This window comes from Hyperoodon ampullatus (genome assembly GCF_949752795.1).
Source record: "Hyperoodon ampullatus genome assembly, chromosome: 14".
Lineage (NCBI taxonomy): Eukaryota > Metazoa > Chordata > Mammalia > Artiodactyla > Ziphiidae > Hyperoodon > Hyperoodon ampullatus.
The window spans coordinates 12549757-12571140 of record NC_136927.1 but is presented as its reverse complement, the minus strand read 5'-3'; the positions used below and the strand labels follow the sequence as shown (position 1 = coordinate 12571140).

General features: G+C 39.2%; 1 protein-coding gene across 1 annotated transcript in view; it reads right to left on the bottom strand.

Moving 5' to 3' along the window:
* The window catches only part of PAK5 (p21 (RAC1) activated kinase 5), a gene marked incomplete at both ends in the record, with an annotated part of 94779 nt that overhangs the window by 32656 nt on the left and 40739 nt on the right, over positions 1–21384 (bottom strand). The window contains one exon of the mRNA XM_079718826.1: positions 9866–10651. Coding sequence (XP_079574952.1) covers positions 9866–10651 — 786 coding nt within the window. The remainder of the gene's footprint in view (positions 1–9865; positions 10652–21384) is intronic.

Genomic DNA, 21384 nt, shown 5'->3' with positions numbered 1-21384 from the left:
GCCTTTTAGAATTCAATATAAATTAAATTAAAGAAACGGGCTTTTTCATGTCTCTATTCAAACCCAATCAAAAAATAAGAAGGACCAAAAAAAAAAAAAAAAGCAGTATTATATGGGAATAAATAATCCTCAGTTAACAACTCAGCCAGGAGCACATCTCCAAGGATAGGGCCAGTCACAGGCTTGTGATGTATCAAAATTATAAATAATTATAGCAATGAATTCATTTAATCAATCAATTTCACCAGTGGTGTGTTGGGGTGGACAGGGCATAAAACTCCACACAGCTATCAATTACTCTGATTACAGCTGGCTGTCAGCCAGAATTCCCCTGATCCATGTTAGTTAAATGCACATTAATCTGAATTTGGCAGTGTAATCAAGGACCTAACTGAACTGTGAAATTGAATTCTGCAGTAGAACATCATTTGACCATTTTATGCCAAGGCTAGAAAAAAAGGATTGGTGGGGGGAGGGAGAGAGAAAGAAAAGAAGGAAAAAAAAACCCTGCAGCAGCATCTATTTGTCACTGTGGCCTTCCATGCTGGTGACAGGGAGGCTGTGGCTGGATTGTGCTGGATGTGTGTGTGTGTGTGTGTGTATGCACGGGCAGGCGTGTTGTAAGTCTGCGTCCACAGAATGGGGACTGCGGAAGTTTCCATGAAGGATGGTGTCTCTCTATACACTCCTTGCAGTTATAGGGGATGGGAAGGCAGCTGGTTCCAGTGCCTGAGTGTGATGCTCCAATACACCTTTCAAAGTACAATAAAGCCGACACTGCTCATCCCCAAAATGAAAAAAAGCCAGACTGCGCGCTGCTTGCTCTCCACAAATCAAATGCAGGATTAAAGTGAATCATAAGGCTCTGAGCAAGAAAAGGACATCTTAAATTTTCCTTACTTGACTCAGAGGGAAAGGTAAAAGGACTAGGCTTGGCTTGGGGAAAGAAAAACGTCTGCTTGTAAGGATTCGGGAGAGAATCAGTACCCAGCTTTCTCTGTAGGGACATTTTAGAGATTGATAATTAGGGGAAGAGGATTCACTGAACCCTGTGACCTGCATCCCTCCTGTCATGCTCTGAAATCCCACAGCAGGAACACCACTGATGGTGGCCAGTCCCCACCTGCCTGGCCTGTGGCGAATGGGCTCCTGTGTCTCCATCCATGACTTTCCAGCCTCCACTTCTCCCGCTGAAGTGACTGCTGACACAAGAGCTCCGATTACAGGATGGTAGGGAGTTGTTCCACCTTCAATGGCATCTTAATAAACAATAGCTATTGGCCCCACTTGAGGCAAAACCATGCTCATTTTCCTCCGAATTACATTTTCCTCCGAATTACTTATGTTCATTTACAAAATAGAGTGGCCCTGTTTCAGAGCCTATTATATTGGCCGGATGACAAAGAGACACAGCGCACACTTTGAGCTGGCATTCAATTTCAGTGAAAGAGGCACACATACCACAGCAGGCAGCGGTGGTCAAGAGCAGGGCCCAGTAGAACCTCAGGGATCAAGGTGTCTCCTTAAGGTCCTGGTGCAAGGAACTTGAGAAGGAGGTTCAGTTCTGGATGATCAGACACTTGCTGAGTTTCCAAACTGCGTGTAGCAGAAAGCCATTCACCATATTTAGCATTTTTTCAGGAAAATCTCCCACACCGTGAGGCTGGATTTCTATTTAGGCATGTAGGAATTTACACCTTATGACACAAAGTTTGAAGAGTCATGTACTTTCCTGCCTTACAAAACAGATGGCAAATGCACACGGAGAGTTCTGACAAGTGGCTCATGACCCCTACAAAGAGGCAAACCCTAGTTATTTGAAGAAATGAATCAATCTCCCATCAGCAGCCTCAAGGGGACAGGGTATTTCGGGCTCTTCCTCCACCTCTGAATCAGTATATCCAATTAACCCCCCACCGTTGCTACTCCAAACTAAGGATGCATCCTCTATTCAAGAGCAGATTACTCTGACCCATGATCTGTCACCGCCTGCAGGGACATCGTGGGCGGAAGGGGGCTACACCTTTAGGGATTAGTTCACTGCTGTAGAATATGGTTCAAATGTGTCAGGGTCTCTAAGAGCACTGGGACAGACAATGCCAGGTTAGATTCATTTCCTTTTTAATTTGGTAACGGGAAGACCCACTTATAATGACCAAAATACAATTTACTTTGAACCACAAGAACGTTCATGGGAAGATGAGTTCATTCATAGGCAAATGATACCTAAAGTCTCCATGAGAAGGGACAGATGTTAGAGATGTTGCTCTGAATCACCTCTTTGATGTTTTATGAGCCTTAATGAACATCTTGCGGGAGCCCATGTGTAAAGGAAGAAAAATCTACAGGCAATACTATCCATTGTTATATTAAGCGATTAAGCACTTTTCTCTCTCCCCCTACCCCCCTCTCAGATTTTGGATGCAGCCCATCAGATTTCAACAGCCTCATCATTTCACTACCCATCAGGCCCTAAAGTGTCTCTGAAAAGTGTTCTGCTGAGATCCTTAGTAGATTAGGAGCTACAGTTTTGTTCCTGGAGCCTTGGTTGAATCTGGGTGTGACAAGTACCACAAAGAATGATGAGACATTAAACTATTGATTCAGGAAGGCTGAGCACACTGGTTCAATTGCTTTTCCCTTCTAGGGAAAACAAAGTGAAGCCGAGCAGTGAAAAATCATTGCACTGGCGACCCCAGAAGGAAAGTCTAGGGAACCATGCCACTGTTTTTCTTGCATCCTCTCTCTTCACTCAGAACGCCTTAATAGGCTAGCTATTTGGGATGACCTGGGCCCAGCTTTGGTCACTTTGCTGCTCTGTGCAGTGGAGATGAAGAGGGTAAAGTAGAGGGATTGGTTGGCAGGAACCATCACAACTATGCATCTATAGAGATGATGGCTCTTGCCTTAATGCTGCTAAATGTTCGGTTTTCTCTTAGCAGCTGTCTTCCATAAGAAGTCTGAGAATGTCATTTCCATTCTGGAGAGTAGAGAAAGCACTGGGGTGGCAGGATTGGGGTCCTCAGGCCAGTTCAGTCGCTAAGGTTCTGCATGACCTTGAGGAAGTCACATGGCTACTCTGGCCTTCCGTGACCCATATCTCTAAAGAGACGACAGTAGTAATTATGAGGCTGCACAGAGCGGCCGTGAGGGCAGAGTCAGATAGATCCTGTCCCCATATTTTGAAAATATGTAAAAGATTATACTGACAGGATGCTCCTGTGACTGGTGAGAGCAGATATGGTGACATGTTTTCCAACCAGAAATATTCCTGAGACTAAGGGCTGACACTGAGGGCTCGCCATGTGCTAACTCCTTTACATTTATTAACCCTTTTTCATCCTCAGGACAAGTTCGAAGTAGGTACTGAGACACCCTATTTACAGATGAATGAACTGAGGCACAGACAAGATCACACAGCTAGAAAGTGCTGGAATCTTGGGGATCTGATTCCAGAACTTGTGCTCTTCAATCCTTCTGTAATGGGTGAGAAAATCTGGTCTGTCTTTTATAAAATCAAATAAGACCATCACTCAAGGTACAGTGAGTGCATAGGAGAGCCTCAGGGATCGCTACTCTAAATGCTTCCTTTGCAGCCCATGGTCCCAGCTTTACCCACAAATCACAGTCTGCTGATGCTAAGGAGCTTCTTAGAGGATTCCAGCCTACCAAGAACAGAGAATAAAGTGCATTCCCATGCACCTCAAATCCACCTGTGAATCAGCACCCATTCTTTGTCAGCAAGGTGAGGACTGCCTGTGGTGTGTGCATCTGGGCCCCAAGGCCTCATATCCATCTCGCTGCTCCTTGGTTTTCTTGGTGGAAATGGGAATGTTCTGGAATAGGTAGGCTTTAGAGTGAGATGGACCTAATTTTGGATCTTGGCTCAGCTGTTTGTCTTCATATCCTTGGGACGTCCGGAAAGATATAGTCTCTTTGAATCTCAGCTTCTTCACTGTAAAAGGGAGATGATCTTGAATTCTTCCAGAGTTGTTGCAAGGACAAAATTGGGTCATGCTTGTAAAATGCCTAGCACAGTGCCTGGCACACAGTAACCTCTAGTGTCACATCACAGCCATCATCCATCCACACACTATACAGACAGACAGATGTATACAGATGATGTATATTAATAATTAGGCTACTGTAATTATCAACTTATTTAACCTCACTCAACATCATAAGGCAGGGGCAGTCTTTATTCCCATTTCATAGATAAAGAAGTAAGGGCACAGTTAAGCAGTTTATTCACCCAACTGTAAGTGGCAATATCAAGACTCAAACCCAGGGAGTTTATCTCTGGAACCTATAGCCTTGACTCCCAGAAAGCATTTGGGAAATGACAGCTAGAGAACAGTGCTTCTCAGCTGGAGTTGCTTCTGCTCCCCCTGCCCCATATGACATTGGGCGGTGTCTAGAGATATTTTGGTTGTTACAAGTGAGGGAGGGGTGCTACTGGCATTTAGTGAGTAGAGGTCAGGGATGCTGCTAAATATCCTACAGTGCATGGGATGCCCCACAACAAAAAATTACCAGGCCCAAAATGTCAATAGTGTCAAGGTTGAGAAATCCAGCTATAGAATGGAACAGGATGACACAAACCAAGGGGACTTTATTGCTGCAGGTGTTAGAAGGGGCTTGTAAAGAGCCAAGTTAAGGTGTGGCACCACAGAAGCTATTCCTGTACCATTGGGGATGTAGCCAACGTCCGGCTGAAGGGTTTGAGCCCAGAAAGCTGGGTGCCAGCTCTGCTATGAGCAGACTGACTGGGCTGTTTCCTGAGCCTCTCAAAGCTCCAGTGTCCTCATCTGTTCAAAGGGGGCAAGAATTTACAGGACTGTGAGGCTCAACAAGGCAACACATGGATCTGGCAACCAGCCAGTGTTTAGTGAACTGGCAGATCTGGGATGACGCTGGGGGCTTCTTGGCAGTTGGAGCAAGAGCAAGGGATGGATGTGCCGGGCTAGCACCAGACACCCAAGCCAACAGCCGCCTCGTCCCTGGAAAGCATTGGCATGAGCAAAACCAAATGCATTGGAACAGGGTCTCCAGCCAGTTTCCCTCCCTATAAGGCAGCCTTATCTGCAGGGGAGAGTGGAAAAGAGTCTCCATATCCATTTTGGTAGTTCTGTGATCTGAATGGTGCTATATGGATATGGTTTGGCTTTATCTTTTCTCCCAAGGGTTCATCTGCTCAGCCCCAGCAAAAAAACGTTTAAAAGTAAAGAGATGGATGCCAATATCTACAGATTTCATAACTTCCTTTATTCCTCTCACACTAATGGGAAACGTAGGTAGATAACATTGGAGGAGTTTTTTACTGTGGGTTAACATTTGTGAATTTTTTTTTTAATTTAAGCCAAAATGTAAAGCTGGTGTCACAAACACACACACGCACACACACACACACACCTCCTCATTTTTGCTTTATCTGGAAACTTACTCAAATTTCATGCTTTCTCTTATTATTGGAGATGTGAACATAACCCACCAGTTTCTAGAATTTTCCATGAGCCAAAGCCAAATTATCTGAGTCATGATTGCTATTTCTTCTCTCAGCAGGAAATCCAAATGTGATTGGTAGATTTTTAGAGTCTAGTTCTAAGGACACAGGCACCTAAGTCTTTTTAGAGAGATGTTATATTTTTAATCAAGTAAACGTTTTAATTACTAACAGGCCTCCTACCTCCTACCCTCCCACAAGACCTGTGAATTTCTCGCAGGTCTCCTATGAAACATGGAACAGCAGCTTACTCTTTTGAGTTCTGATTATAAGGACTGAAAAACACTTGGTAGGAACTGTTATGGGGTTTTTTTGTTTTTTTGTTTTTTGTTTTTTTCTGAGCCACAATAGTAGCCAAATAGCCAAATATAACACAGGTCTGCTTTGCCTTATATTTGGAAGTCTGAAAGAAGTGGGAATCAGTGAAGAATTAAGCAATCTATCCCCTCCCTCCCTCCTTCCTCCCATCCTCTTCCTATTCTTCCACTTAACCTAAAGTTTTGGTGGCCATTGGGACCTCTCATGGGTTTTATTGGCAAATGCAGTTGAACTCCTAAAACTACATATGCTAATATAATGGAAAAAATACTGAACTGGGAGAAATTGCAGACCTAGATTCTTGTTCTTCTTTTGCAACCAACCAACTGTGAAACCTTAAGTGTGCCATGTGACTTTCTGGACCTCACTTTCCCCTTCTGTGAAATGAGTAGGCAAGGGATGCTGGTGGTTATATTAAATATCAAATGCCTCTAGGGATTAGGCTAATGGGAAAAATTAATGAAGTGGGCTGGGCAGAGCCTGTCCCTTGTAATGGGGCAGCTTTTACCTCCAGCCAATTCTATTTCCAATGCTATGTGAAAATATGGGCCCAGGGATAAAAGGTTGTCCCATTTTTCATAAGAGAAATCTGAGACCCAAAAGCTGAGAATTCTAAGTGAAATATCTTGATTTTTCAGATGTTGAAAATGACTATTGGGTGACTAAACATGTCAATGAGCCAAATACAGCTCCATGACTGAAAAGTTAAAGCCTCTGGACACAATTTTCTCAATAACCATGACCTAAAACAGCTCCCAACAACAAGCATTCAAATATACCATACAAACAAAATCATATTTGACCCTGAATAGCCAAAGCAATCCTGACAAAAAAAGAACAAAACTGGAGGCATCTCATTTCCTGATTGCAAACTATATTACAAAGTTATAGTAATCAAAACAGTATAGTTTTGGCACAAAAACACACTTAGATCCGTGGAACAGAATAGAGAGCCCAGAAATAAACCACACATATATGGTCAATTAATTTTTGACAGAGGAGACAAGAATATACAATGGGGAAAGGATAGTCTCTTCAATAAATAGTTCTGGGAAAACTGAATATCCATGTGTAAAAGAATGAAACTGGACTTCTATCTTAAACCATACACAAAAATCAACTCAAATTGATTAAAGACTTGAATATAAGACCTGAAACCATAAAGTTCCTAGAAGAAAACATAGGAGTAATCTGTTTGACATTGCTCTTGGCAATGGTTTGTTTTTCAGACTTGGCATTAAAAGCAAAGGCAACAAAAGCAAAAATAAACAAGTAGGACTAAATTAAACTAAAAAAAAAAAAAACTTCTGTTCAGCAAGGAAAACCACCAACAAAATGAAAAGGCAACCTACAGAACAGGAGAAAATACTTGCAAATCACATATTTGACAAGGAGTTAATATCCAAAGTATACTGGGAAATAATAGTGAGGAATTCAGTAGTAAAAATGCTGTATTATCTAATTTAAAAATGAGCGAAGGACCTGAATAGACATTTTTATGAAGCAAACATACAAATGACCAACAGGTATATAAAAAGGTGCTCAACATCGCTAATCATCAGGAAAACGCAAACCAAAACCACAGTGAGATACCACCTCACACCTGTTAGGATAGCTATTATTAAATAGGTAAGAGATAAGAAATTCTGGCAAAGATGTGGAGAAAAGAGAACCCTTGTACACTGTTGATGGGAATGTACACTGGTACAGCAACAATGGAAAACAGTAAGGAAGTTTCTCAAGAAATTAAAAATAGAATTACTACATGATCTGGCAATCCCACTTCTGGGTATATATCCAAAGGAAACAAAATCATTATCTGGAAGAGATATCTGTACTCCCATGACCATTGCAGCATTATTAGCATAGATATGGTATGGAAACAGCCTATGTGTCCATCAATGAATGAATGGATAAGAAAATGTGAATCAAAGAAATATATATATATATATATATATATATATATATATATATATATATATATATATATATATACATACAAAGGAATATTACTCATCCTTAAAAGAGAATGAAATCCTGTCATTTGTAATAACATGGAAGAAGCTGAAGGGCTTCATGCTAAGTGAAATAAGCTAGATAGAGAATGACAAATACTATAAATGGCATCATTTGTATGCGGAATCTTAAAAAACAAAGGAAGAAGTCAAACTCATAGAAACAGACAGTAGAAAAGTGGTTGCCAGGGTCTAGGAGATGGGGAAAAGGAAGAAGGTGGTTAAAGGTTACAAACTTTCAGCTATAAAGTCTGAGGATCAAATGTATAACATGGTGACTATAGTTGATAACACTATATTGTAGAAATATGCTGAGCAAGTAGAACCTAAATGATCTCACACATAAACGAAAAAGGTAAACATGTGAGGTGATGAATGTCTTAACTCAGTGAGGGAAATCCTTTCACAATGTATATCAGTTCATCATCTTGTACACTTTAAATATCTTATAATTTTGTCAATTACACCTCAGTTAAGCTGAAAAAAATCACATTCCATATTCCTAAAGTAACCACTGATGTTCAAAAGCCAGAGAATGTAACTAGATTCAGCTACAGAATGTATTAATTTGCTTAGCTCACTCTAGAACTATGAAGAGGTTCCTTTGGTTGAGTGATGTGCACAGTAAATCGAATAAATGATCTCATGCATCATGACACATGCGTATGGCTTCTTATAACATTGTCTGTTGGTTATAGTTAGACAGACTTCTTTCCAACCATTGCTCCGGCAAGAACAGAGGAAGAAAAGGCAGCCATGATACCCTGATCATGGGGATTCAAATAAATAACACGTGAGATGGAAAACATTCTCAATATTTAAATTTTAACTGGCAGCACATATTTCAGGTCTTTATTTCCTCAAGATTTATTTTTAAGTTTATATATTGGGAACTAAAGTGATAACTTTTTTGCTTTTCCTAAAGTATGGCTTAGTATGACTAAGTATGGCTTAGTCACTCCCAGCATATCCCTAACAGACTTCAGCATCTTAGATTGGGTTATGAGAAATAATGAGCAAAGGAAAAATACTGGGTATTGACAGTCAATCAAACAGATGATGCAGGCAGGCTTGCCTTCCAGGGTTTGCTATGCAGCCCACCAAGCAGTTGAGGAGACAGTATTCGGTGAAAGGTCTATGATCACGCTTCAAGAAGTCAAGTCTCCCTCAACTGGTCTGAGACCTCTGAAATCTAGAGCCCACTGCCAGACGTCCCATTTTCACTTTTCTGTACAGGGGAGGCAGCAAAAACATTTCTAAGTTACTCCGGGAAAATAAACCCCTGGCACACTTTCCAAGGCATTTTTGCAAAGTCAGTAACTCCTCCAACAGCCGTTCCCAAACTCTGGGATATCACGGACCAGCCACATTTCAAATCAAATTTGCTGCAGCTAACATTAGAAAGAAAAAGTATCAAGAGAGGAATTACAATAAGACAAAACAAAATAAAAAGCACACCAAAGAAGGCCCAGCAACCAGATTCCACCTATTATCCCAAAGTTTCATATGAAAAAACAATGACATTTGAATACTAAACTAGTAGAAAGAACATACTCTTAAAATGCAGGACCATCTCTTGAGTTGAACACAATTAACTTTATTAAAAACTTACCACGTTATCCTGAATTTTTCCCCGTCCACAGTTCCACGTAACCATTACCGGAATGCACAAGCCACTGTTACTCTACCTAATAGTCCACAATTGTATACTCCTTAACACAGGACTTAGTGCCATGTGAGCACATAACATTTATCATTAGTATATCAGAATATCTTTCAAATACATATTTTTTTTGGTTTTTAAACAGAAACCTTGTAGGAGCTCCTAAAAGGCTTTGATTTTAATGAATAAATGTGCCTTGTCCTAAATTCTCTGCCTTTGGGGCTCGTGGGTGGAAATCAGGAAGAATTTTGATATGGATTCTCACTTATAGACAAATCAGCACTCTAGAATCTGTATAAGAAGGTCATGGGAGCACACCTTTGTGGAGACCCCACACACCAGAAAGAAGGAGGCGGTGGACGTTACCTTTGGAATGCACATTGTGGGCTCGGACAAGCGAGGGTAGGTGTAGGAGCTGTAGGAGTGTCCTTGAGGGTGGGTTTTAAATGCACTTGCTCCGAAGGGCATCATGGGTTCCTGGAGCCCGGAGCCTGACCGTGACCTCTGCCTCATGGCGGGCTGAGGGCTTGTCTGACTCAGGTATGATGACTTTGGCCTCCTGTCATAGTCCTCCAGGCTGGGTCCCCACTCACTTTCACTGTACGCCAGGCTCTCCTTGGAGCACCCACTGGTCCCTGCAGTTCTAGAAGGCGCGAATTGGAATGGATAATCCAGAGGGGAGCTGCTTGAGGCTCGCTGGTACCCCCACTTGAGGTCACTGTACTCACTGGGTTTGCTCAGTGAGTCCAAGTGTGTGTGATAATCAACAGGAAACCTGGCTCTGTTGGATTGCAAAGGCTTCATCTCAGAATAGTAGGCTTCCCCATGTTGCATTTTCATTATGTGCCCATTTTGCTTGGCCGAGTGGCTGCCTTTATAAAACGGGTCCAAATCATCTCCATAGAGACTCTTTTCTTTGTACTTTTCCGTCGCATAGTCAGCAGTGGTATCAGATTCGCTGGAATACTGTGAGAAGGTGAGGAATCCATTTTCTTCCCGATGGCCTTGACCATGGCTGGAGGCTCCCTGGTCTGGGGTGGGCGGGCTTTCCTTCCTTAAGGAGTTGGAGCGGGTCACGGAGATGTTGTCAAAATCCTCCAGAAGGCCATTGATGGAGGTTTCCTTGCAGGGTTTGTTTCCTCTAACGATTGTCTGGGAATAAGAAAGGGAACACTGTTTAAAGAAAGCATTTAATGCTTTCAAATTGATGGAAGAATCCCACCCCGAATCCATCCAATTTAAACCACAGAGAAAAATAGGCCCCAGGAAAATTTCATTAAAAAAGATAAAGAAAAAATGTCTGTTGGTTGATTTGACTGGTGAAATAAATCAAGTATAAACAATAATCTCAAACTACAAATTCTTCCTTACCTATCTCAATAGAGAGATCAAACATCAAAAAACCATTTAGAAGACTATATATAGGATATTATTGTCTTATTTGCCAGTTCATTTTTCCTCCACTTAATAATAACCCTAGCTATCCAACAATAAACTGATGACTATAATTTTAAGTCTATAACTCTTTTGTTATAAAAGGTATATTTATTTTTTATTTATATTTTATATTCGTCTTCCAGATTATTTGCAAAATCAAAAGCATTGGTACTCGAATAGCAACATACTCAGAAAGAGGTGCACATTTTTTTATACCTTTTTACGGAAGACACATAATAATTGAAGTTATCAGATTTTATAGAAGAGGAAGAAACTTTCTGAGCTGTAAATAGGGAACCGCATGAAGATTACTTGCATGACTTAATTTGTGATCAAATGTGATGTTCTTATTAAGTATATAACTGTAATGCTTTCTTGGCCACACTTCTGTGTATCATCAGTATCATCAGTGCTGAATTTTGGATAGCTTGGTAATGATGTACTTGTACCCGAATCTTAGTGACAAATTGCCAAGCCCAAATGTTCCCTTTAATGAGCCTAAATAACACTGGAATGAATAAGAGGAACAGAAAGAAATCAGAAACTACTTACAAAACCAGTCAGCTGCACCTTGACAATAACAAGGTTTGCAATAAAATATGATGGGGGTGGATAAAAGAACAAAGAACAAAGTGTGACTTCAGACTTTGGGATTTCAAGAGAAAAACACCTTTGAGAAAGTAGCAAGGAGTTCAAAGCTATCTCAGTTAGAACAATAGATTTCAAACTGGAAGAAAAAGTCAAAGTTGTCCTAGAGCATATGTTTTTACAGATCAGTGCTTCTCCAACTATCCATAGTGAAAGACAAGATTTGGTCTTTTTTCCCCAATCAGTCCTGGACTAAAGCCTTTGGTCTCTACCCTTTTCTTTTAAATAAACATTTAAGTCTGGAGTACTTTCAGATTAGCAGAGAAACTGCAAAGAGAGTTTTCATATATCCCTCACCTAGTCCCCTGATCGTTAACATCTTGCATTACTATTAACTAAACTCCACAGTTTATGTAGATTTCATTAGTTTTTTTCCTAGTGTTCCAGGCTCCCATCCAGGATACCTCATTACCTCTATTTGTCATGTCTCCTTAGACCTGAGAGAGTTTCTCAGACTTTCCTTGTTTTTGATGACCTTGACAATTTTACAGGTCAGGCATTCTGCAGAACGTCCCTCAATTGGATGTGTCTGAAGTTTTTCTTATGGTTAAACTGGGGTTATTGGTTTTTGGGGAGGAAGATCACAGAGTAATATACCAATTTCATTACATCATATCCAGGGTACACACGGCTCATTACTGATGATGTTGCCCTTGATCACCTGGCCAAGGAAATGGTTGCCTGGTTCCCACACTGTAAAGTTATATTCCCCTCCCTTCCCTCCCACTTTCCACATTTCACTCTTTGGAAGCAAGTCACTAAGTGCAGCCCATACTCAAGGGGTGTCAAGTCAATATCTACCTTTCTGAGAGGGTATATCTACATAAAGTACTTGGAATTCTTCTCCACAAGAGACTAGGCAAGTCTCCCTATTTATTTATTCAATCATTTATTTGAATCAGTAGGGATGGAATCATGGATATTTACTTATTTTATACTCTGGGTTATAATTCAATACAGGCATACTTCATTTTATTGTGCTTCACTTTATTGCTCTTTAAAGATCATTTTTTTTTTTTTAACAAATTGAAGGTTTGTGACAACCCTGTCTCAAGAAAATCTATTGGCACAGTTTTTCTAACAGCATTTGCTCATTTCTTGCCTTTGTGTAACACCCTGGTAATTCTCAAAATATTTCAAACGCTCCACCAGTAAAGAAGATTACAACTCGCTGAAGCCTCAGATGATGATTAGCATTTTTCAGCAATAAAGTGTTTTAAAATTAAGGTATGTACATTTTTTATACATAATGCTACTGTACACTTAACAGACTACAGTATAGCATAAACATAACTTTTATATGTACTGGGAAACCAACAAATGTGTGTGTCTCGACTTACTGGGGTATTTGCTTTACTGCAGTGATCTGAAGCTGAACTCGCAATATATCTGAGGTTTGCCTGTCTATGTTGTTTTGTTGCTCAAATTGTTCCAGCTTTGGTTATTAAGAGTCCTTTCAGATTGGCTGCTGCGTCCCTATGACAAGACCCCACTCTTTTATTTTTTGAGCATTTGCTTACTTTCTGGCACTATAAGGTGCTCCAGGTTCATCTTGTATTTTCCCTGTCCTTGCCCTAAAATCGGCCATTTCTCCAAGGAGCCTTGGTTCCATTTACTGGAGAATGATACTAGAAACCAATATCTGGGTGCTGGGTATGCACATTGCTACTGGGGTGTCATTGTTTCCAAGCCTTTCTCAGTAAACAGAGCTATGAAATATGCATATGTAAAGTCACCCATGTACACACACATCTATAATTCTATAAATCCAGCTCTATCTATATTAAACTAAACCTGAATTCAGATGGATATCTCTGATCTAATCTAGTACCACATGGTTCATTCTAGCTTTCCCCCTTACTTGTCTGTAATCCCCACTCTCCCAACAGTGAAAAACCTGGATTCCATCATCTGCTGTTCATTTACCTATTCAATCCCCATAGATATGTATAGCAGTTTCAGAATTATGAACCCACATCACTATGGGAAACAACATTGCCAACTAGAGTATACTGTTTATGTGCAGGTTTTTTGTTTTTGTTTTTTTTTACTTTAGTCTTACGGTTTCCATTCAAATCACTGTTTTTAAAAGTTACTTAGGTTGGTGTCTTTTTTCCTCACACCCCCTTCAAGGAGGTTATGTCATACACGTGTAATAATAGATTCTTTTGTCACACTCTGCATTCCATCTTGGGATGCTCTGATCTCCTGGTTGACTTTTTTTTTTAATTGCATATATTAGTTCACTTTTGGTGCTGGAAAGTTCAGTGGGAATTGACAAGTGCAAAGCATCATGTATTCACCACTGGCAGTGCCATACAGACTAGTTCTACCCTCTCTCTCCTCAAATCTGACCTTCCCCTAGTCAGACACTACCCCTCTCCAAACCCTGTTTTTCATCCCTACAGTTTTGTCTTTTCCAGGATATCACATGAACAGAAGCACACATTCTGGAGTCTTTTGGTCTTGCTTCTTTCACTTAGCATAATACATTTAAGGTTCATTCAGGTTGTCCCATGAATTAATAGGCTATTCTTTTTTTTCCCCAATTCCCTTTTATCACTGAATAGTGTTCCTTTATATGGAATGTTGTAATTGTTTTTGCAGAGAGGGTATACATTGATTGATTAGTTGCCAAGATAGGTGACATTCTGTTGAAGCATCCCCCAGAGAGAGAAAGAATCATATATCATATATATACTTGGACCTCTTCTCAGAGCAATGTCTATGCAACCCCCAACAGATAAACTTGGGAGAAACAATACCCATGAACAGGAAAGAGGGAGCAGCCTGGGAATAGGCAAATATGAAATGGACAGCTTCTAATGCATTAAATATGAATGCTAATAACACACTGTAAAGTACCAAGTCTGTTCGAGCAGCTTTCTATTACACTGCAGGTGGGTCTTACCTGTTTACACTTCTTGTTCTCTATTTGCTCAGGGTGCTCTTCAAAGCCTCTGAGACATATGTACTGTTACTTCTTGTGGATTTAAACTGTTGGCCTCCTCTTCTCTTCAATAGTGTTTGTAGTAATTTTCAAAAAAATAGTATCCATTTGTTTAGATCACAGTGTACCTACTAAAGGTCTTTTTAGCCAGCATTCTGGATAGAAATTATCCTCTGCACATTCCTACAGATTACCCATTACACACTCAAATGTTTTACATTTGAAAAAAAAATTAAAAACCAAACAATTATAAACAACTATTTCACAGATTTTTTTAATTGCCCAAGTATGTTTGTTTAGATTTCCGTGGGGATTAGAGGGTCGCTCTTTAAGCATACAAATTAACCTGTGACCTTAGAATTAGGGAGTTTGCTGTTTCTGTGCACTTGTCATTGAATAGCCAAATTATGTTCAGTTTACATGCAAAATTATAGCAGTAAACCCAATACACATAATTCTATACATTTGTTAATATGGAAGTAGAAATATTAATATTGCTATGAGCTAAATGCTATTTAAAAGAAAAATAAAGACTATTTACTGAATAAGAAATATATAAAAAAAACAAGTAGTATGTATTTATTACCCTTGTTTTGAATCTTAGGCTCACAGCACTTATCAGCCTTGTGGTATTGGGCAAGTTACATAACCTTTTAAGTCACAGTTCCTAATCCATAATATGGCAAGAATAAATCCTTGCCCCATAGGGTTAATGTGATGATTTAATGAAATAACATGTGTGGAACAGTTGGCATGATTCCTGGCATACTAACAGTAAGTACTAATAATGGCAGTCATTTCACTATTTTATGGGTAAAATTTACTTTTAAATTAGGTTGATAATAATTTAGGAAAATAAGAAGCTGCAAACAGATAGAAGAAATAAATCTCAGCTTTATACACTGGAAGAAAAAGGATTATTGATGTAGTAGACTTCAGAAAATTACTATTAGTAATTTTAGATATAAATGTCTTGAATTTAAACAGTTGAACCTCAAATTACTTCCAGTTGTTATATATGCTAAATAGATACTTCTTATTAGATCTAAAAAATGGGATACTTTCAAATAAACCCCACCCCCTTTCAATATAAAAGAAGCCTGAATTCTAACTTGGGTAAGATGGTGCTTTAGGACACTAGTCCACCATCTTCTCAGCCTGCTGGCTTTGTGAATAAAGTCGCTATTGCTTGCCCCAAAAACTCGGCTCCTGACTTATTGGCCTGTTGTGTGGCGAGCAAAATGGGTTTGCACTTGGAAAGATACTCAGAGTATATTTTCCAGATTCTTCAATAATCAGGGTTACTTTTATAATAAAAAATGTTAGACTGGGCCATGCGTTTCAGTATAACAGGATTCAGTAGTATATATATATGTATATATATATATATATATATATATATATATATATATATATATACACACAAACACACACATATAGTATTAAATATATAATGCATATTTTATTAAATATATATAGCATAGTGTTAAATATATTATATACACATAAATAGTGTTAAATATGTACATATTGTGTACGTTTTTGATTTTATAGTTGGTTATTGCTATAGTTGTTCAATATTTCCCCCTTCCCTATGAAGGTGGAAATACTTATGTTTAACCAAAATGAAGACTTTTAACAGATCTCACCATTTTGGAACATCTTCTATAGCATCGTGATCTTACCATGAAGCTCCAAGCCTTGGAGTCATTGATGAATAAAAGCTGAGTACCACGGAAATGAAGGTATGGTTGCAGACATTTGAAAAGAAGAAAATCTTATCTATAGTGAAAACAAACAAATGAAACTCCAAGAACCGGAAGCACAGTCTTTTAGCATTTTCAAATGCTAAAAAGGAGATACAAAAAAAATGCATTTGAAAATGTTTACTGAAGGTGTACATGAATCCCTCTTAAAGGAAACTTTTCTCTCTTTCAATGAAAACTATTAAATCAGTGTTAAAAAGAAGGGGCTTACAAAATGTCAACCTTAAAAATAAATTGTTGACCCACCCTCCAAATTTTTTTTTAAAAAGAAGGGTATAATAACCTTATGTAATCAGAAAAAACAGTTAAACTAGAACCGAGGCAATATGTGTTTCCGTGACACGGGTTTCACTTTAAGGAATCCTAAGCAGCAAAGTGATGATAATGAAATCCAAACATACAGAATTTTACAACACGGTTTAACCAGGCTTCAAAAGGTAAGAACCGCTATTTATTACTGTCAGGATGTGATGTTTATTAAAGCGAGATTGTGCAGTTTTGTAGAGCTCAATAATACAATAATTGCAAGAGTACCAGTAAATTTCACACAGAAGAACAGCCGGGCATTAAAAATCAAGGCAACCCAATCTACTTGAGGTTAGTGCTGTGGTTCTCATTGTCTCTGCTCTGTGCCTTGACCAGCTCAGCACTGGCCCTGGCTCCCGGTGACAGAGGCCATATTTCATGGTGCTCCTTTCTCAGGCTGCTGGCCAGTGATAAGCTATAATGGATCTGTGCCTAAGAACAGCTGTCTCCCCTTGTTCCCAGGAAGAGATGAAAAAGTGCCTCTGCTCTCACAAACTGTACTAACCTTGACAATAATAAAGTGTGTAATTAACAGCTTTGCCCTAATAAAACCTTGCATTTCTTTTCCAAAACAATGTCTTCTATCCTCCTCTAGAATGTGTTTCATTTTGTCTTTCTGGTAAACACTTCTCTGGAGGTCAATAAGCCAAATAGTCCCCTGACTCAAGAATAAGCCAGGACCTCTCAGAAAATAATCGATTTTTAAACACTCCATCTAAATTCTTACCCTCTTTGCAGAGAACCAATTCCCTGTTTTTATTAAGAAATGTGGCTAGAAACACCTGAGTACATAATCACAACAAAAATACCTGATACACTTGGGTTTTTATGGGAAGAAATGTTGGCTTTTTTAACATCAAAAGAACTCAGACCTTCTATTTTCTTTCAGTTTTCTACATACACTTTTTTGTTGTTCTTGCCTTTTTTTTTCATTTTTTTTAAATCTCTTAAAAAAATTTTTTAACATCTTTATTGGAGTATAATTGCTCATTTGGTAACCACAGGGGGTGGGGCTAATTGAGTGAGTAGTTAAGAATCACATATTCCTGCAAAACATGAGAATTATGGGCAGGGTATCTCAGAGCAGAGGGGGTGGTGAGGGTTTCTAACCATGAAAACCCTTTAAAATAAATTATGCAATAATCTTAATCACGTGGAATCCAAATAAGCCAATTCCTTTACTAAAAATATTATTATGTTCTGCACAAATAATTTTTAAAAGTAGAATGTATCTAAGGAAGGTTCTGTGAATTTTGTGGAGATCAAGATTTCCTCATTAAGGTAATTGGAAAATGTTCTATTGTTGGCCATTTTCTCTGCCTTTGAAAGCACAATGAATCTGACACATTTATTCATCAGTTCCATACAATGATAACCCCTGAAGGTGACTATTTATTGTTAACTTGGCTAAGCAAATGTGTAGTTTATAGCCCTGGTTCATGCTGCTTGCAATGTGAGGCAGCTGGGCTGAAGTCAATAGAAGTCAGTTTGCCCAGCGTTAATAGTCAGAAGGGCTTTATGTTTGTATTTAAAGTCAATCTGAGACTATGAGTACCATAATTGGGAATTTAACTGTTACCTGCTTGCCGTTTTTTGCTTCTGGTGTCTAGGTAGCAATGAAGTTTATGGAGGTATCTCTGCTCAGTAATTTATCTATTTAATTAAACCAAAAATCGTTTCTAGGTGCAGGGAGCACTCTGAGATGAATGAGACAATATCCCACAATCTGTTTCTTAATTTGAGCATAAGATGTAAGAATTTAGTATTTTTCTTTACGCTCTCCATGTGCTATATTTGCATCTTAGCCTGGCTTCCTCAAAAGCAGAGCTGAGACAATGGCTTGCATGTGAAGAGTTTATTTTGGAAAGTGAGGTCAAGGAACAGCGGGAAACAGGGAAGGGGGGAAGGCAATTTGGGGGTACATTATCAAGCTGGTTGTCTGTGGACAATTAGGGGTCAATTCTCAGTCTCAGAACTGAAGATTCAAGGGAATGAAGATGCAAATATTCATCTTCCCATCTCCTCTGTCAGAATGCATGCCACCAGTGGGCAGTAAAAAACATCACACACTCATATGCATATATATTTAGTTATAACATTTGTATATTTAGATGTATATATATATAGATGTATCTATATCTATAGATATACATTATCATAGAGAAAATATTCCCTAATCTTTGAACTCCAGATTAATAGAGTCATTTGTTTTATTAAAAAAAACGATACAGCCATCCAAAGCAGAAAAGGGAAAATGATTGATTCATAACACAAAGGGAAGCTCTGGGGTATTATGTTCCTAGAACATGTTCTGTGACTTAATGCTGGAGCACATTTATCCTATTATGACTGTGTTCAAACATCGCAGAGGGCAAGTTTAAGGCTGGAATAAAGGAGTTGAAAAAGAGTTTACTGGATAATCTTGTTCACGCACTCAGGGATACTAACAGAACAGCAAGAGCCCTTGCACCAGCACAGAGAGAAAACCCACTACTCTCCCTTTAGGCAGATGGCAGCTACCTGGCCAAATTTAAAGAGGGGGTGATTTTACAACTCCCCTTCCCTAAGTTATATCTTAGATTAAGCTGGGATACACACAACACCCACACATGAACCCCAGAAGAGACTCAAACAATAGTATCTTTCCTTTTCCCAAAGCCATTTTCCATCAATTGTGTTTCGTGTGATGACAACAGATTCAACAAAAAGACACTACAAGAAACAGATGAAATCCAGTCCTGCTTTTGCCTTAGGAACTTTCTTGAAGACATGGTTCATAATGTCATTGTGTCCTCACTGAAAGAACTCATGAAACACTTATTTACAAATTAGAGTTAGCAAGCTTTGCTTTCCTGTAGGAAAGACTGTTTCTCCCATATCCTGTCTCTGTTGAAAAACAACAATTTTGAAATTCTTTTAACTCAACTCCCAAGAGGCTTGGGAAAAAAATCAAATTTATACACTAACTATTGATTATGTTCATGTGTGAGGTTTTCACATTTCTGTCCTTTATTATTCTTTTTTCTCTTCCATGATTTATATTTTTCAGTCCTCAATCTTGTATTTATAATTTGACAAACTTTTCTTATGGGGGATTTCATTGTACATAAGTGCCAATCCTTTTGGGGAACAAAATAGGTTTAAAAAATTCCCTTCAATACCAGTTCCAGTATTTAAACTTCTTCCCTTGTAAGGACATTTAAATAATTCTCAGCAATTTATAAATCCCTTAATCCTACATCCAACACAGGACACTGGAGGAAGGTCATCAGTTAGGGTCTTTTGAAGGTTGGGTGTACTTATTAAGAAAATACTAGCTCGTTGCATGTAGGGTAAAACTAATCAAAAACTGCTAATATCTTTAGCACATTAGAGACAGACTACAGTTGTAATAGGGAAGAACAAATCTGACTTCATATTGGATCTGTTTCTTTTACTTTAACCTTTGTATCCTGTCTCTTTTGCTACAAATTAAGAATGTTGTCAATAGCCTGAAATACAGAGGATAGCCCATTCTCAAGGCTCTGACCTTTAAAGATATAACACTTTTCCAGTCATATAGAGATAAAAAAGTTGCAGAACAGAGAATATCATTTGTCTTGTTGGGGGTTTACAGGAATATTATGACCTGACCTACCTGGACAGCTGCAAGAACAAAGGATTCAGACACCAAGAAGTTTGCGCCAACCAATCACACCCCCTTCTGCTTTAATATAAAAGAAGCCTGAATTCTAACTTGGATAAAATGGTGCTTTGGGATGCTAGTCCACTGTCTTCTCAGTCTACTGCCTTTCTGAATAAAGTCACTATTCCTTGCTCCAACCACTTGCCTCTTGATTAGCCTGTGTGCAGTGCAGCAGTATGAGGTTATGAGGACTCAATAACAGAGAAGTGGTGGCTTGACAAGCCTTTAAAAATCCTTATTCCCAGATTGCACCCAAGAACAAAGAAATAAGGATCTCTGGGGTAGAGCCCTGGCATCAGTATTTCTAAACTTCTCCCAGTGATTCCAGTGAGTAGCCAAGGTTGAAAACCAGTGTCCCAATGCAATACATCTCAAGCCCTACCCTATACACAAATACCCAGGGCATCCTGTAAGTGTGCAGGCTCTAGTTCAGCAGGTCTGATGTGGGGCACAAATTTCTGAGTTTCTAACAAGCTCTTGGGTGAGGCTGATGGTCTGAAGGACAACTTTAAGTTGCAAAGTCCTAAAGAACAGATCAAGTTCCTTGAATAACTGAGCTGGGGTCTGTATAGTCTAAGGAAAATGATATCACCACTGTGTCCTAGAGAAAGCATGGGATTATGAGTTCAGCAATCTGGGTTCTAGTCCAAGTTTGGTCATTGGTAACTATGAAGCCTTTGTCAAGCTGCTTTAACTTGCTGGGTCTATGGTTCCCGTTTGTGCTGAGATCTTCCTGGCTCCCTTCCAGCTCCAAAATTCTGTTGTTTTGAAGACTCTCCACATTCCAGCTGCTCCAAGGAGTTACAGCTCCTACAAAGTGCTAAGTTTGCAAAGGAGCTGGCTTGACTGAAAAATAATCTGACAGGTGCCTAAGGACTGGGAGAGAAAATTATGTGCACTAACTGGAGTTTGTGTATACCTTCCTACATTTCTAAATTCCTAGAACAAACACTGACCTTCTATTGTAAACAACTCCTAGGTTAGATACATGAGCTCATTCTGCCTCAAACCATTTGGTGTCTTGACATGTTCTGTATTAACAATGTCAAACTGTGGTAGGTTGATGCAAAAATGGTGCCAATTTTCCTCTCCT